Source organism: Vombatus ursinus, unplaced genomic scaffold (assembly GCF_900497805.2).
Source record: "Vombatus ursinus unplaced genomic scaffold, bare-nosed wombat genome assembly UNPS02005286.1, whole genome shotgun sequence".
Taxonomy (NCBI): Eukaryota; Metazoa; Chordata; class Mammalia; order Diprotodontia; family Vombatidae; genus Vombatus; species Vombatus ursinus.
The window spans coordinates 17,018,672-17,037,150 of record NW_020945064.1 but is presented as its reverse complement, the minus strand read 5'-3'; the positions used below and the strand labels follow the sequence as shown (position 1 = coordinate 17,037,150).

Below are 18,479 nucleotides of genomic sequence, written 5' to 3'. Positions count from 1 at the left end.
GGCAAAGAAACTGGAGTGGTTTGCCATTTCCTTCTTCATCTCATTTTACAAATGAGGAAACTAAAGCAGCCAAGGTTAAGTGACTTGTTCAGGGTCACACAACTAGTAAGTGTTTGAGGCTAGATTTGAACTCAGGAAAATGAGTCTTCCCGACTCAAGGCCCAGCACTTTATCTACTGTGCCGCCTAGCTGCCATGAAATATAGTACAAACAATCTATTTCACATTATGATTGCATTCCAAATATTCCTAATGATTTAGAACTTCACTGTTTTGAAACTATGTTGTCAAATAGGATTGTCAGCTTTTCAATGTCTGCTGTACTGTTCATTAAACTCAAATTAATACTTCAACAAACCAGGGGTATATATATTTCAACACTCAGGACAATTGTTAGCAAGAGAAAGAACATTATGTCTTCAAAACAATTATCCTTACTGTGCAATGACTCTAATTCATAAATCAGTCACAGAATTAAGATTGAAGAGATTCTAACCTCCTAATGTTACAAATGCACCACACTAGGTACCATTCTAAAAATAAACTGTTCTTCCATAGACCAATTTCCAAAATTATAATGCAAGAAACTTATAAACATGGCATCCAACCCAAAGCAATCTGTGACCATGAAACAAAACCTATTGACAGTCTAATACCATTAACCCAGTTGAATGCATCTCCAAGTCAGCTACATGAAAAATGATTCCATTCATCAGCCAGTTTGGGCATTCCATACTGGTTACATACAAAAGCCAGTAGAGAGTAGTTACCTCTTGTGATCTCCTAGCTGCAAAGGGATGCTCTCCTCAATTACTATTCAGAACATAGATCAACTGGGTTGTGAATAATGATTGTCTCCAATTAATTTCTCAAATACAATATAAGTACAAATTTTAAATTGCTCACATCTCCGCATTGCTACGGGATTCCTGCTACTTTCTCAAATCCACAAGAACACTAAGTTCTCATAATGTTAAGCTTAGAAATCATGAGAAATCTCTAACTCCATCTCCCCACAGAGGAAAGAAATATTTCTCCAAGGAGTTCACAGTTCTGCAGGCATAGCAAACTTTCTACTAGTTTGCTATTCTCCTCTTACCTTAATAAGGTCTAAATACTTATTCTTACTCCTAAATAAATAAATACTTATTCTTACTAGAGTTGCCACTTTCTCCAGTCCTGGGCTTTTATTTTTCTGCCTTTTTAAAAGTTCCCTTTGCTGGAAATTCTGATGACGGGGAAAACGAAGATCTTGAATTGGTATCTGTATGCGTGAAAAATCACTGGTTGCGTTTTTTCCCTATTGGTTGGGAATCTTCAATTAAAGCTGTCCATCTGGGTTCCAGATGAGCAGGTGTCACTGGGTGGAGAATTGCATTTAAACATTTTTGATTGACTAGAGCATCTTTATATGTTTCTTACTCTGTTTTTATTTAGCTTCAAGTCTACCCTATGCCAATGTAAACTAGCTTTCATTTCCTTTAAAAATTTTATTTTACCCTGCTTACTGATGAACTTTGCCAATAATATAATTGTATTATCTTTATATTGATTCAACATATCAATTTATATCTAATATTGCTCATTTCTTACCCTTACACTTCTCTGCTTCTAAATCAAGTTTCAAATCGAGTTTCCTTTTTTCTCCATTGAAACCGACTATTAGTATATTATAATTTTATTTATGTATTTATTTACATACAATATGGAATTTAATATAATTTATATATTATATACTTATGATTGTGCGGATTAGCATAATTTTCTTGTGAATCTCAAATCCATCACATCACTTTGCTATTAGGTAATAAGAGATCAAACTTAGATTGACAGGTAGCACCATCAGTCTGCAATCCCATGGTCCGACCAAGGTAGAATGGAAGGGTACTAGAGGGTTATGGGGCAGGAACGCGCAGGCCCTCCTCCATCCTACAGATGAGGAAACTGAGGCTCAGTGAGGTTAATTCACCTGACCCAGGGCCACCCAGTTAGGAAGGACGTAAGTCTATGGGTGTCTATATCCCAGCCCTGATACACACTTGGCCACATTATTTGTCAGCTGCCTCATCACTAAAAAGTTGGCCACTAGGTGGTGAATTTCTTTGGCTGGACACAGCAGTTCATAAAGGCCATCTCTGAGATGTGGAGGTTGGGAGAGAATACTCACTGCCAATGAAATGTGAGTATTTCGGTCTCTCCCCCCTCCCCCATCCCCACTCCACCCCACCCTCCAGTGAGTGAAAACGAAAAGGCTATTTTTGATAAGGTCGAGGAAGAGGTTTCTGTAAATCCAACCCTGACCCCTATGCCTTCCCTGCCATTGTCCAGGAGAGAGAGAGGGAGCCGACCTATTTCGGTTCCCTGAAGCCCCGGGCTCAATGCCAGTGCCTTGGCAGCAGCCGGCCCCTCTCTCCCCACAGGGCAGCTGCAGAAGCCCCTCCCTCTCCCTGGACTCATCCATATCCTCCACTTCAGACTTTCTGCACAGTCATCTCCCTTCTGAACCAGAGGCATCAACCCCGGTGAGTGAGCTGTGAGACACTCTCTCTTTTCTTCCCTCCTTTCCTCTGAGCAAGGCTGGCTCAGTGTGAGGGAAGCTGGGAGGGGAGGTGTGGGTTTCTTGGGTACTGATGACTGAGTGGTGAGTCATCCTTTCTACATCAACAGAGGAGAAACTGAGGCACAAGCCAGGAAAAGACCCATTGCCTTTTAGAATAGGATTTGAGTTGGAAACTGGGAATTTTGGTGCCTAAGCCAAATGTAGGGCTTCTTTTTTGGGGGAGAGGGAAGGGGTCAGCGCTGGTAAGAAGACTTGGACTTTGGGAAAGAAGGCCCAGAGGGTAGATACCTCTACTGAGAAGGCTTAGAAGGAACAAGACAAGGCTGGAGAAAGATTACCTGGATGCCAAAAGGGCTTGTGATCCCACCTACGTGGGTGTGCCTGGATTTCACTGTTAGATCCTGGGAATCTCCCAGGATGTATCTGGGTATCTCGTCTCCCATTGGTCCCCAGACCTAGCATTCTAACACAGGGCACAGGAAACAAGCCTTTGTAGTTGGATAAAGTCATGTCAGGAGAAGAGTTACCCTGTTACCCAGAAAGTCTGGCCCTTGTCCCCAGAGAATATGTAACAATAACCTCCAAACCTTCAGCCCTTGGAGAACCATAGTGGCAGTGACGAGACCTAAACGATATAAGATGGGAGTTGGGTGAGGGAAGCCTGATGGAGGACCATGAGACTGGGGGATAGCGGATCACGCCCGCCATAGAGAAGTGGGGCACATACAAGACACATGCAGAGTAGGTAGATGGGAAAGACTGACTACTGGGAGGGACAGGAAACAACCTCCTGCCTAAGGTAGAGTTCTGCAGGTGATGCGTTTCTTTGGCTGCAACAAGTCAAAACGACCTAAATAAGATCTCTGGGGTGGGGGTGGGGGTATATGACCTGCATTAGATGAAGAAATGGCCACAGGTGTGAAATCACAGATCCTTAACATATTGAAATAGAGAAGTTTAACATGGGCAAGTCTGGGCCTCAGTTTCCTCATCTGTAAAATGAAAGAGTTAAACTAGATGATGTCCAAGGCCCCTTCTCATTTTAAATCTTATAGTTATATAAGCTTACGAAGACTCAGAGACATGGTTGGTTAACCCCACCTTTGATAAATTAAATGAAACAGGATTTGCCTAGAAAGTCAAGGGCTGGAGAGGAAATCACATTTCCCAGGGCTTGGGAAAGCCTAATGGCGGAAGAAATAATTGGAGGGATGCTCTGGGGCAAGGATTGTGTAGTCTTTGCTCTTTCTTCACAGGGAAGATTTGGGGTAGGGAGAATGCGGTTGCCAAGTGAGGACTTAATAGTATTCACAAATCACAAATATATAATCTAGTACAATATTCATTTGTACATTTAGTACAATATTCAAGTACAAAAATACATCTTATTCCATTTGATCCTTACTGTAAGTGTGAGATATGTAGGGAAGATATTCACACCCCCGTTTTATAGATGAGGAAACTGAGGCTCAGGAAGTAGTAGGTTATATGTGAGAATGAAAGGTTGTGGAGGGATAGGAGACCAAGTGCTCAGGGGGCTGGGGCGTGGACTGTACTGGGAGTGTGAAACAGCTCTATTCTAGGCCTCCTTCTACACTCCTCCTCACTCGGGATGGGCAACGTCCAGGAAAGGCCTTCAGACGTGATCCAACGGGAGCGCAAACAACTGGTGGAGGTCCTCAGAAATGATTCAGGCATCCTGCTGGATGGGCTTATGGCTCGAGGCATCATCACAGTGAGCGAATATGAGTCCCTGGATGCCATGGGTGACCCTGAGCGCATGGTGCGCCGGATACTTCTGATAGTACAGAAGAAGGGGGAGTTTGCTTGCCAGGAGCTGCTGAAGTGTGCATCGGAGATCCACCCTAACAACTCCAGAGACCCTTATTGGAACTGGAAGCTTACACCAGAGGGTAAGCAGTGTCTTAAGAGAGCATAGTATGCAAGAGGGCAGAAGGAAAAGAAAGGGAGTGGGCTGGAAGAGATGAGAGATGGAGAATGAGAGGAGATCCTATCCTCCAGGAGACCTTGAGCACACAGTAGGGAACACAGAGCTATGGTAGGGAGGTAGGTCAGAGAAATCAGCATGAACTCCCTCCTCCCCATACCATGAGCTAGGCTTGCAGACAAGATTGGCAGTTACCAGCCCACAGTGTTTACTAGCCAGCCCAGCCCAACCCTTGATGGCGTAAGGCAGGGTATGTCTTGTATTTTCCTGGTTTTGTTACCGGTGTAGGAGGATCTTCCACCACTTCATGATTTCCCCTGACCAACTGCCCAAGGGAACAACAATGCAGTGGGAAAGTCCATTCCTCCAGTATTATTTTGCTCTTTTTAGCCTTCCTCACAGTGAAGCAATGGGGTTCTTATCCAGACCCGTTTGGCAGCCTGGTGAAGCCGCTGGACCCCTTTCTCAGAATGTTTCTTACCTGCATCCATAATTCAAGGAAGTGCTAAATTTCAGTTAGAGGTTAGAGAAAACAATGTCTTAGGAGTAAATTATCTTAACATTGTTCTGCTTCTCAAGATCATTAGTATTTATGTTTTCTCTTTGTGGAAGAACTCCTTTTGGAGTGGAAGTCTCCCATTGAAGAGGCTGTAGGTCATACCATGACCTGAGGATCAAATACAGTATCCACCATCCAGCATTTATTCATTCAACAAACATAAGGAAAGGTTTTCAGCTGAGTGGCTACTGGGTGCAGCGCTCTGGAGGACATACAAAGGAACAGAGAACTTGCTTTCAAGGTCCTTATATTCTAACAGAGAAGAAAGATGCAGATACAAACAAATAGCGAAAAGAATGCTTGTTTAGAGCCACTGGACCTCAGTTTCCTCATTTCTTTTTTTTTTTTTTGGCTAGGCAACGGGGTTAAGTGACTTGCCCAGGGTCACACAGCTCTTAAGTGTTATGTGTCTGAGGCTGGATTTGAACTCAGGTCCTCCTGAATCCAGGGCAGGTGCTCCATCCACTTCACCACCTAGCTGCCCCAATTTCCTCATTTCTAAGATGAAGATCATGAACCAGATGTCACACCTGCCCCTAAATCTCAGCTCATTGAGAATTCCACAATCCTAGAAGACCTAAATTCTAGTCCTGATTCTTCCATGAATTTGCCTTAACCAAACTCCTTCCCCTCTCTGCCCTTATCTGTAAAATGAAGGAATTCTCCAGCCCTGACGTTCTTCATTCTGTGTTCTCACATTTTGAGGCCCTTTCCTCCTCCAACAACCCAGATTCTCAAACCCTTTCCGCCTCTGACATCATGTCCTATTTTTTGACATTTAATGTCTGAAGGTCCCTTTCAGCTCTCACATTCTAGTTTCCAAAGAGTCTTTTAACTTTTTGCATTCTATGATACAGAAAGAGCTAACATTTCCATAGAGCTTTAAGGTTTGCAAAGTGTTTTACAAATATTACCTCATTTGATCCTCAAAACAACCCTGTGAGGTAGGTGGGATTATTACTCCCATTCTACAGATGAGGAAACTGAGGTTTAAAGGTTAAGTGCCTAGGGCCACACAGCTGGTTAATTTCTGAGGCAGGATTTATACTCAAGTCTTCATGATTATCTAAGGTCTCTTCTACATGGAACATTCCATATTCTGACATGTTTTCAACTTGGATATTTTATGAGTCAAGGAGACTTGCATTTCCTTCTGTCCCCCTCAACAGAGAGTAAGGAGGTCCTGAGAGAAAGTGGTAGGGTTAGATTTTCCAAAGCAGGCAAGAGCAGAGAAGGGAAAGGGGCCGGGGCAGGGGAAAGGGGTGCAACTGGAGAGAGATTCTGGCATGGGAAGGGAACTGATAGACTAGAATCTCATCACCTCCTTTTTCTTTCTTCCCCCACCTTCCCAACCCAGGATATAGTCATCATCACCAGAGGAGTCATGACTCATGCTGTGTGGATGACCAGAGGAAGATTTCATCTGGGGGTACGTGCATCGGGGTTCCCAATACTGCAGATGAGGATAAGACTGATGGCATAGAGGGAGCACAGGTCTCAGAGGCAGCAGAATCAGACACTCTTGAGGAACAAGAGTCTTCAAAGGATCCAGAGCCAGAGTCACAAAGCCCAGAAGACGAAGAGTCGGTAAATGAGGTTCTGGAAGAGCCAGAGCCACAAAGCCCAGAAAACAATGACCTTCCAGAGTGGGGTATGGAGCCGGAACCAGAGCATGGGGAAGTAGTAGGAGATGATGGAGAAGATGCTGCAGCAGAGGAAGGTATGGTCCAAAGGGGGGTCCAAAGGGGGGTCCAAAGGGGGGAAGAGGAGAGGTTGAAGGGGGAGTGTAGGGTTACTCCTGCTCCCTCTCTGAAGCTTTTTTCTCTTCAACTTATTTCTTATCTTGTCTCCTCTAGATTACTGACGGAGCCAACTGAAATGACCACTGCCCCATCCTACCTGCCATATCAGGGAGTGAGGTCATCATTGGGGTAGGAGAGTGCTCAGGCTGGGGCACCCAGCCTCCTGAGCTCCTGCTCAGCTAAGGCTAGGGGCCTGGAGTTCTTCCTATTTCATTTGAATAAAACTTTTTTTTTTTTTTAGGTAATTGGGGTTAAGTGACTTGCCTAGGGTCACAACAGCTAGTAAATATTAAGTGTTTGGTCTGAGGCCGAATTTGAGCTCAGGTCCTCCTGACTTCAGGGCCGGTGCTCTATCCACTGCACCACCTAGCTGCCCCTGAATAAACTCTTAATAAAGGGTCCAGAGCCCCATTGGTTTGATAATATTATTAATGATAAAAATCACAGCTTCCATTTTTTTGGGCTTAAAAAAGCACGTTCCTCTATGTTCAAAGGGCTATAAAACTGTGCATACCCTTTGACCCAGCAATAGCACTTCTAGGGCTGTATCCCAAAGAGATCATACAAATCGGAAAAGTACTCACATGTACAAAAATATTTATAGCAGCTCTTTCTGTGGTGGCAAAGAATTAGAAATTGAGGGGATGCCCATCCATTGGGCATTGGGGAATGGCTGAACAAGTTGTGGTATATGAATGTAATGGAATACTATTGTGCTATAAGAAATGATGAGCAAGTGGACTTCAGAAAAACCTGGAAAGACTTGTATGAGCTGATGCTGAGTGAAGTGAGCAGAACCAGGAGAACGTTGTACACAGTAACAGCCACGTTGTGCAATGGCTAACGTTGATAGACTTAGCCCTTCTCAGCAATGCAAGGATCTAAGATATCTCCAAAGGTCTCATGATGGAAAATGTTATCCACATCCAAAGAAAGAACTATGGAGTTTGAATGCAGATTGAAGCATACTATTTACTTTTTTTTCCCTTCTGTTTTGTTTTGTTTTCTCTTTCTTGTGATTCCTCCTATTGGTTCTAATTCTTCCATACAACATGACTAATGTGAACATACATTTAATAGGAATGTATATGTATAGCCTATATCAGATGGTGCACCATCTTGGGGAGGGAGATGGGGAGGAAGGGGGAGAAAAATTTAAAACTCAAAAGCCTATGGAAGTGATTGTTGAGAAATCAAAATAAATTAATAAAACAACAAACAATAAAAAAAATGTTCCTTATAGTAGTCTCATGAGGTTGAGAGTTGGAAGTATTACTAGCCCCATTTTACAGATGAAGAAATTGCTGACCCCTTGGAACAGAAGCTAGAGAGGAAGAAGACTGAAGTGGAACCCCAGTGGAGGAGGCTGGGGCAGCATCTTGCCCCCTGCCTGGTGTTGTTTGTGCCTCCTTGTCGTATGTCCTTCAAAGAGGACCAATGACATCACCGGTGATGTCTTGACTTGTGCATGAATTAGATTTAAGTGAGGCAGAGTTACACAACGTCGTCAGCCTCGCTCTTTCTTCCTGAGTCAAGGTCCAGGGGCAGGACAAAAGTCAAAAGTCAAGTGTGTGCACCCAACTCCAAAGAAAGTACTGCTCCCTTCACATCCAGCTTTCCACTGCTTTTTTTCAGGAAGCAACCATCAAATCAGTATTCCTGTGGCTACTTGGAAAGAACATGAAAGTACTGCCCTTTGGGTCAACTCCCAGTGGCTAATTGAAAGCTCCCTTCCCTGGCCACTACTCAGTGATATGTGTTGTATCCCCCTAGCTAGTAAAATGCAAGGTCCTTGAAAAGAGGTTCCTTTTGTATTTGCATCCCCAGAGAAGGCTTTAATACATTTGATTGATTGATGGTCTGATAGCCCTGCTCTAACAAGCAACGTCACAGTTGAGATGGGGCTGGTGGGGGCTGAGCAAAGTACATATAAAGGCAAAGAAGCCTCCTTCCTAGGACCATCATCTGTCTGCCCTTCTCTGAAACTCAGTTTCCTCCTCTGAAAAATGAAGGGGATTGGTCAAGCAATCAATAAGCATGTATTAAATGGCCATGTGCCAGGCATTATGATAGGTGCTGAGGATAGATATATAAAAGTGATACAGTCTCTGCCCTCAACAAACTTACGTTCTTCTTTGGGGGAAAATGTCATTTACAGATAGATAATGTATAGCATATAAGCAAAATGTAAATTGGGAAACTTCATATAGGAGATAGCAATTCAACTCAACTGTGGAAAGGAGCTAGAGATTCCAAAAGAAAGAGGTGAGGAGGAAGAACATTCTAGGCATGGAGAATAACAGCAGAAAGGCTAATCTAGATGGTCCTTTTAGCTCTAAGTCCTCTGCCTTAGAAATATCTCCTTCTTGTCCCCTCAAACTATCTTTACTCAGGACCTGGGAGAGGTCTGTCAGGAGCTGAGGGCAAAAGACAAAGCCAGGCAATATTGTTCTAATAATAGGTCTCATTTCTATATTTTCATGCTCATTATCTCATTAAATCCTCATGTAGAGATGATCATGCCATGGGAAATGGAAATTTAGTCATTATCACTAAAAGTAGGTAGAGCAAAGAGAAGTTTGCCTCACCTTTCTGGTAGGATAGTTAGGAAATTGCCCTATCTCTGACAAATATACCCCACCCCACCCTGGCCCCGGTTTCTCCTACAGTTTAGTCTAGGGTTTTACAAATGTGAAAGGATGAGTCACAGTTGTGTTCAGTAGTTTTTCCACTGTGTCTAATTCTTCATGACCCCATTTGGGTTTTCTTAGCAGAAATACCAGAGTGGTTTGCCATTTCCTTCTCTAGCTCATTTTGCAGATGAGGAAACTGAGGCAAACAGGGTGAAGTGACACACAGCTAGGAAGTATGTGAGGCCAGATTTGAACTCAGGAAGAGGAATCTTCCTGACTCCAGGCCTAGCTATCCACTATACCACCTATCTGCCCTCAAGTCACATTTAATAGTTCACAAATCTATTACAACTGTGGCTCAAACCTTATTTCTCTCACCCCCCCCTCCCCATTTCAGAATGTAGTCCAGAAAAACTTCAAAATAGGTCATGTCCTGTTCACCTAGTTCAGTGCTTGGGACAGAGTAGAGACAATAAAAGCTTGTTGAATGAATGAGTGAGTGAGTGAATGAATGAAGAAGGATTCTTATCTCCATCCCAACTTTGTATTACCCCAAAGTAAGGCACATTGGCATTACAGTTTAGGTCCATTTACTACAAGAAATAGAAGAATAATAAACACAGTATTGAGACTCCCCCCATATGTCTGTTCAATGTTCAAGCAAAGCACCAGATGGCTGTAAATGTTGCCAGCAACAGGAGCAGTGTTGAAGTCTGAATTCACACATTACCCTTCCCTGGGGAAAGTGCTGGGGCTTTGTAGTCTGGACTACTGAGGAAGGATCCAGAAGCCCCTGGCAAAGGAGACCTCCACTCCCTCCTCCTCTTCCCAGTATCATATAATCTCACTCCCCAAGGTGAGTGTGGATTGTCAGAGGAACTCAGGAGCCCCAAGGCTCCAGGGTTGAGTAGACTCCCAACGAAGCTGCTGTCCTTGTGCCCAGAAAAATATTCTTCATCTTCTGAATGTCTCAGGGGGCCATACACTACACCCTCAGAATGTGAGAGGGAGAAAGGAAGGCAATGAGAATCCTTCTACTGGACAAGGTGACCTCAGACCAGAGACCTCTCTTTCATGAAGGTGGGACAGTTGTGTTGCTGCAGAATCAAAACCAACTCACACCTGGCTTGCTGCCCTGCTTTCTGCCTCACACAGAATGCCAGTTGTCATTTAATTACTCACTAATTTACAAGCTTAAGGGAGTAATATATATATATTTTGACCACCAGGGGATGGTAATTTCAATGACAGCCTTCTAAAGGCTGCAGTGTCCTCACTGATCACCAGAGGGCACTCCAGCCTTCCCTTTGAGCTGGCTCAACACAGGTCCTGGGATGTATTCAATATTAATCTGGAGCAGGGATTTTTTAACTCGTGTGTGTGTGTGTGTGTGTGTGTGTGTGTGTGTGTATGTGTGAGATGAACCCCTTTGGCAGTCTGATAAAATCAATGGTGTTTTAAAAAAAATCATAATGAAAGGAAATGCTACATTTCACTTAGAGGTTAGGTAAATAAAGATATATATGTATATGTAGATATGAGTGTATATATACACATACATATATACATACACACACAGAGTTAAAAATCCCTGCTTGAGATTAATATATCTCATTCACATTCATAGACCCCCTGAAATCTTTCCAAGTAGTCAGTGGACCCCAGGTTAAGAACCCCTGACCTAGGCGAATGAAAATGTAATATTGTTCTAAAATATTCAAATTATGGAAATCTGTTTGGCTTACCAGCACCCCACAGTTGAGAGATTCCTTTTGACCTCGCTCCATTTTTTTCATATAATTTCTTTTTTTTTAAATTGACTTTAGAATGCCATCAACCTTACTAGGCCCTTTCTAACCCTGCTTCTCTTCTCTCTCAGATATTTCCTATCATTTCTCAGGCAATCCATGCTGTAACCACACACATTTTTATTGTACAAAGAAAATGTGTAAGATGCTTGTTAATAGTTATTCTGGGGAGTGATCATCTACCTACACCTGCAATCCTCATGACCATCCTACTACCTGAGAGATGGAGAGAAGGCTTAGGGATGAGGGAAGATTCCATATATTTGAGATTTCCTGGCATTGGCTGCAACAATCAGAGGAAATAGGGGAGAGGCACTAGGGATTGGTGCCTGTTCCCAAGACCTTGTTATCCTGTACCATCCTCACAGGGTTGTAGATGGTTCTGACTATACCCCGCCTCAGCCCTCAAGCTTTGTTTGTACTGGAGAAGAGCTCTCTCCGACCCCTACATGCACACACTTCTCTCCATGCAGTAGGATCCATCCCAAAGATCCAAAGAACTTGATCCTAAAGATCCTAAAGTCCTGTTCAGGTTACACTGGTCTGATCTCTGATCCCTCTAACATCTCCAGCACTTGGCCCACCCTTTTCTGCCCCCACCCCCAACTCAGGATCTCCACCACAATCTCCGTGGCTCTCTAGGATCTGTCCCAGCTTAACTACGTGGGGTCCAACTCAAGCTGCCAGCACCGCGGCTCAGTAGTTCTGATAAGAGAAACAAGCAACCAGAGGCTGTGGGCACTTTGCCTTGCCAGGATCTTCCAGTCTCTTAGAAGCCTTTCCATTTCTGATCATATAACAGGAATGGAATGATCAAGCAGTAGTCTTTTTCTCAGGATAAGGCCTGAGAAAATAGTCAAAGAGGCAGGACTGAATTTAGCTTTCTTTGCCTTAGCACCAGCTGCTCCAGGCCAGTCATATTATAGTGGGAGGTGTTGATGGAGGGATGAGGTCTCAGATTCTTGAGTTCTGCCTTGTGAGGTCCTCAGGGATAGGAACTGCTTTTTGACTCTTTTTGTATCTCCAGCACTTAGCATGGCACCTGGCACATAGTAGGCACTTAATAAATGTTTATTGACTGACACTTGGCAGTTCCTTCCCTGGTCTTTGACTCTCCATATGCCCTAGGCTGACTGGTTCCTGGAGTCTAATGTCAGTTCCCAAGACCTTGTTATCCTGTACCATCCTCACAGGGTTGTAGATGGTTCTGACTATACCCCGCCTCAGCCCTCCAGCTTTGTTTGTCCTGGAGAAGAGCTCTCTCCTCCTCAACAGTGGTGACCCCTACATGCACACACTTCTCTCCATGCAGTAGGATCCATCCCAAAGATCCAAAGAACTTGATCCTAAAGAGGTTGAAGCCTTTGTATTTCTTTTGGAAGTTCCCTGCTGACTCTCACAGGCGCTGGAATGTTTTTGGAGTTGGGACTATTTTACCCTATCACCAGCAGGGGAATATGAGAAGAGAAAACTATCAAAGGATTATGGAACCATAGGATTTAGAGCTGGAAGACTCTTTGGAATATTAATCAATTTTATATATAGATATGTGTGTATATAGATACATATATAGTGTGTATGTATATTGTGTAATATATACATATTACAAACATATATAGTCAATCAAATAAAATTTCCACGTTGGCCATGTTCAAAAAAATATTTCTCCTTCTGCATTCTGAGTCATTCCTCTATCAGGAGGTGGGTAGCATGTTTCATTATTAGTCCTTTGAAATACTAATAAGCATGATAGTATTCCAACATATTTCTATACCATAACCTATTCATCTATTCCCCAATTTATGGGCACCTCAAAAAGAGCTATAAATATTTTTGTACACCCTAAGAGTCTGTTTTGTTTAGGACTAATCCCTCCTCTAATCTTCATCTCCTCCAGGAATTCCAGTTGAATTTATGCCCAAGAAGTGTTTTTTCTCTGAGGTTTTGCTTGTAGATGTTTTGGAGTCATCTTCTTTTGCATTCCTGTCGAGTGTTTCTAACACCACAATAGCTCATTATGGTGAAATTACAGAGGAAACAAAATAAGACAAAAAAACCCCTAGGAATGTTTTGTTGTTTTGTAAAAGAAGAAAAGGGAAAGAAGGGGGCTGGGGGAGGAAGGGGGGTTTTCTAGCTCACATATTCTGAATGTGCAAGTGGAAAACTTTTACAAATGAGGAGGAAGGGGTGGGGGTACTGAGTATCACTTGAATCTCACTTGCATTTGAACCAGTCAAAGAAGGGTCGAACATGCAAACAATTTGGTAAAGTATAGTTTGCTCAACAGGGGAATAGGAGGAAAGACGGAGAGAGAAGAGGGAGAAATGAGAGGGAAGATCAACTCAGGGAAGAATAAATTTTAAGCAAACAAACTCCAATCTCAGAGGGTGGTTCACAAAGGGCATTCAAAAGGAAAGAAAGAAAGCCTAAGAACCTGTGATTGGTTTCTGGGATAGGGAAAGAGGAGATAGGAAGGGAAAGGAAAGCACATTGAATCAAGCATAGACAACTAGTGCTAACTATACTCTTCTCTCTCTTATTTGTAAAATAATCAAGAAACAAAGAAAGGATTAAAGTATAAGAAGAGGAAGGAGTGAAATCCCCAATTAATAATTATAACTCTAAGCATGAAACTCTGATCAACGTAATTACCAATCCACCTCCCGAGAGAAGTGATGCAGAATGAGGTTGGTGGTTCTGAACTTGGCCAAAGGAGGAATTTGTCTTCCTCGACTATGACGTTTTGTTCCGACAGTTTTGTTTTTCTTTCATTTCAGTTGTGGGCAAGTTAAATGGGAAGGAAAGAGGGTTTAGAAATAAGGTTCCTCCTCCAAAATGAGAACAGAAAAAAAAAGCCAGAAGGACTCACCGAAAAGCAAGATAGCTTTGAAAGTTGCGTGTATTTATTATATACTTTCAAAGAAAAGTGTGTTATATAATGGAGATTTACAAGTTTAATGTACAAGCCCCTCCTTCTGTCCAATAATGTACATAGAAATGCTACTTTCATTTAGTGTCTGTAAAGTCCAGAAATTTAAAAATTTTTTTAAGAAAAAACTGTTTACACTCCACTTCCCCTCCTCTAAATCCCCTACACTCCCTACAATTTGATCTCCCTCATCACTCCGCTGAAACTTCTCTCTCTGTCTGTCTGTCTCTGTCTCTGAAGTGTGCAGGCCGAATCTACCAGGTCTCAGCTTCCTTTTTTCTCAGTTTGATCACTTTGCAGCCTTTGACATTGTGTTCTCCTGGACACTCTATCCTCCCCGGGTTTTTGCGATACTCATCTCTTCTGGTCCACTTACCTGTCTGACCAATCCTTCTTGGTGTCCTTTGCCCATTTATCATCCACGTCAAGACCGCTAACTTTGGGTGCATCCTGAGGCTCTGACCTGGCCCTCTTCTTTTTTCTCAACATTCCCTCCCTTGGTGACCTCAACAAGACGGGTTGTTAGAGCTAGAGGACCTTAGAATATAGAATATTAGAACATGGCCTATAGACTAAGGTAGCTTGAAGAGACGAGTAGAGGAGGCTAGAACACAGGTGACAGAATATCAAAGCTTAAAAGAGTCCTTGGGACATAGGATGTTAAAACTATAAAGGACTTCAAAACATAAAACATCAGAAATGGAAGAATTCTTAGAACTAGAAGGGACCTTAGGACATTGATTACCAGAGGGACCTCTAGGGCATGATGTAGTGGAAAGAGGGCTAGGTTCAAATCTTGCCTTGGTCATTTACTGTGACCTTGGCCAGATCTCTCTGGGTCTGTTTTCTTATCTGTAAAATAATGGTATTGGACGAGATAACTCTACAATCCCTTCCCACTGTAAACATATTATTCTGTGACCATAGAGAGACAGTGTGACAGTGACTTTGGAGTCAGGAAAACCTAGGGTCACACCCGAACAAATCATTTAACTGCTCTGGGCCCTAGGTAACTCTGTAAGACTGTTGTTTGTACTTCATTCTTTTTTTTTTTTTTTTGGTAAGGCAATTGGGGTTAAGTGACTTGCCCAGAGTCACACCACTAATAAGTGTCAAGTGTTTAGTCTGAGACCGGATTTGAACTCAGGTCCTCCTGACTCCAGAGCTAGTGCTCTATCCACTGTGCCACCTAGCTGCCCCTTTGTCCTCCACTCGAAGAGGACCAATGACATCTACATGTGGGTGATTGAGCAGGTGCTGATCTACACTAGTGGGGGAATTTCTGCCACTGGAGCACCTCATATATCAGTGAAATCTTAGGTCTGGTTAAAAAATATATATATATATATGTATAAAACCATAGAGAACATCTAGTCCAACTAGTTAGAATAAGGGCTATTTGGAGAAAGTAGGACACTTGAGCATCAACCCTAAATATGAGTCAAAGAACTGTCCTTCCTGATGTTAGAGAGGGGGTTGAGCAGGCTCATGGAGTCCTAAGCTGGAGGGATTCAACCCTGCCATCTTAAAGTGGGGAAACTGATGCCTGGAGAAGGGAAATGACTCACACAGCTAACTCAAGACTTGAAAGGGAATTAGCAAAGTCCATATATATGAAACCTTCACGGGGCTGGACTGGAACTGGATTGAACTTATGGTTTCACGGCTATAGGGCCCTCCCAACTGAGGAAACCCATCCTACAAAGTTAGGTGGTACAGTGGATAGAACTTTGGGTTTGGAATCAGGAAGATGAAGAGTTCAAATCCTGCCTTAGAGACTTAGTTGTGACCATCTGCATGTCATTTAACCACTCTTTGCCTCAGTTTCCTCATCTGTAAAATGAAGGGGGTTGCACTGGCCTCCCAAATGGAAATCTATGATCCCTTACCAATGTAGGCTGGCATCTTCTCTGCAACTTAATGTCTCAAAGTTGCCTACAGCACTAAGGTAAATGACTGAATTGCTTAGGGCTACCCAGGGGACATGTGTTCCAGGCAGGACCTGAAAAATTTCCTGCTTCCAAGGCCAGTGCTCTATCTGTTGCCTCTCATAGTCGGGAGAAGGGATCAGTTGTTCAATTCCAATTCCTGGGAAAGTTTAAGTTGTCTTTTAAAAGGTATTATTAAAATATAAGACAGGCTAAGGAGGATGGAACTTGCTAAATTATAGGAGTGGTAAGCTGAAGCTACCTGGGTATTTGGGTTTTCTTTGTTAATGTAGGGCTAGTGGTCCAAGCTCCTCTACGCCCAATCCTCCCTCTCGGACTAGTGATTCCATCCCATCCCTCTTATGTCTAAGATCAGAGAGCCAAGATAAATGGTCAATGGGCAAAGTTTTCAAAAGAACCACATGAAAATGGGTTCCAAATCACTGCTAATAAGAGAAATACACATTGCAAAACAATGGAGGTTTTACCTCATCCCATAGAAACTGGTGATGATGATCAAAAATGGAAATAGTGCCGGAGGTGTGGAAAGACAGGCACGCTATTACCAGTGGCAGCGTGAAGCAGACCAGCTGTTCTAGATGTCAACTTGGAACTCATTTCCAAATTGTACTCCTAGCTTTCCAGATTTTCTCTACCATATCACGGAAACCTGTTTTTTTTTCCTCCTAGTTTACTCACCCCTCAACTTCTCACGCTGGACACATCCTCTGCTCTATGGCCTTTTCCTCTAAGTGGCTGGTTTCTCCCAGAATATCTATTTTAAGAAGGATGGCCACGTCTGCCATGTTTTTATCCCTCTCTAGGCTGCACTCCTGACTCTAGACATCTACCATGCCCCATGAGGTTCTACCCCTTCCACTCCCCCACCACTAAAATGTCATCTCCTTTACTAATGCATTGTTGGTGGAGTTGTGAACTGATCCAACCATTTTGGAGAGCAATTTGGAACTATGACCAGAAAGTTATAAAACTATACATACCCTCTGACCCAGCAACACCACTACTAGGTCTGTATCCCAAAGAGATAAAAAAAAAAAAAGGGTGGGAGTGGGGTGGGGGGAGGACCTATTTGTACAGAAATACTTATAGCAGTTCTTTCTGTGGTGGCAAAAAAAGTGGAAATTGAGGGGACGGCCATCATTGGGGAATAGCTGAACAAGTTGTGGTATATGATTATAATGGAATTTTATTCTGCCATAAGAAATAATAAGCAGGATGACTTTAGAAAAACCTAGAAAGATTAACACGAACTGATGCAAAGTAAACAGAACCAGAACATTGTACACAGTAACAGAAGAAGTGTGAACAACTTAGCTCTTCTCAGCAACACAATGATCCAAGACAATTACAAAGGACTCATGATGAAAAACGCTATCCATTTCCAGAGAAAGAACTGATGGAGTCTGGATGGAGATCAAAGCATACTATTTTTCACCTTTTCATGTTTTTTTGTTGTCTTTCACACGACTAAATATGGAAATGTTTTGCACGACTGTGTATGTATGACCTATATCAAACTGCTTTACCTTCTTGGGGAGGGAGGGAGGGAATTTGGAACTCAAAATTTTTAAAAACCAATGTTAAAAATTGTTTTTACACGCAACTGGAAAAATATTATTCAAATTAAAAGGAATGTAAGCTTCTTGAGGGCAAAGACTCTCTCATCCTGCATGCATTTGTATTCTCATCACCTAATGCTTCTTGACTTGATTTAAAAAAAAAAAAAGAGTTAATCTGTTTATACCCCTGCATGAATCGAACTCTCTAAGGACCTATGCCCCAAGGAAGTCAAAGTCAGAAACAAAGGTCCACCATAGGCCAAAATAATCAAAGCAGCATCTCTGTACTCTGTAGTGGCTGAGGGAGTGCCCATAAATTGGAGAATAGCTGGGCAAACTATTGTCTATGAATGCAACGGAATATTAGTGTGCAGTAAGGAATAATGAAAATAAAGTATTCAGAAACATGGGAAGATTTGTACAAATCAACACAGGATAAATGAGCAGGGCCAGGAGAACAACACTCCACAACTACAATGGAGTAAATGAAGATGCTACTACAGGACGTAACCGTGGAACAGCTGAGGGATTTCATGAAGCAGCTCCTTCAGGGGAGAGAGGCGGAGGATTACCAGCACAGCTGGTACACTTTATGCACTGCTACCACTCTGTTAGAAGTTTCTTCATAACTGTTTTTGCCACAATGGTGGGTTTGATCTAGAGGTGGGGTTGAAATGATTGTGATGTGACATCAAGGAAACATTTAAAAAAAAAAAAGGCCAAAATGAGGGAG

The 18,479-nt window shown here is 42.7% G+C and overlaps 1 protein-coding gene across 2 annotated transcripts; it reads left to right on the top strand.

Annotated features, from left to right (window-relative positions):
* Positions 1-2,135: 2,135 nt before the first annotated feature.
* NOL3 (nucleolar protein 3) lies at positions 2,136-7,112 on the top strand. Of its 2 annotated transcripts, XM_027847748.1 has the most exons (5): positions 2,136-2,178; positions 2,420-2,521; positions 4,143-4,472; positions 6,424-6,786; positions 6,923-7,112. In XM_027847748.1, the coding sequence occupies exons 3-5, from the start codon at positions 4,172-4,174 to the stop codon at positions 6,928-6,930; spliced, it is 672 nt and encodes a 223-aa protein (XP_027703549.1). In that variant the 5' UTR covers positions 2,136-2,178; positions 2,420-2,521; positions 4,143-4,171; the 3' UTR covers positions 6,931-7,112. The 2 variants fall into 2 exon arrangements, with proteins under 2 accessions (XP_027703549.1, XP_027703550.1); XM_027847749.1 differs by lacking the exon at positions 2,136-2,178 and having other exon boundaries at positions 2,356-2,521.
* The last annotated feature ends 11,367 nt before the right edge of the window (positions 7,113-18,479 follow it).

Excerpts from the sequence above, each read along its gene's own strand:
- NOL3 (XM_027847748.1), top strand. The coding sequence starts at position 4,172 with ATGGGCAACGTCCAGGAAAGGCCTTCAGACGTGATCCAACGGGAGCGC. Across the intron at positions 4,473-6,423 it reads CTGGAAGCTTACACCAGAGG|GATATAGTCATCATCACCAG; the intron begins GTAAGCAGTGTC and ends TTCCCAACCCAG.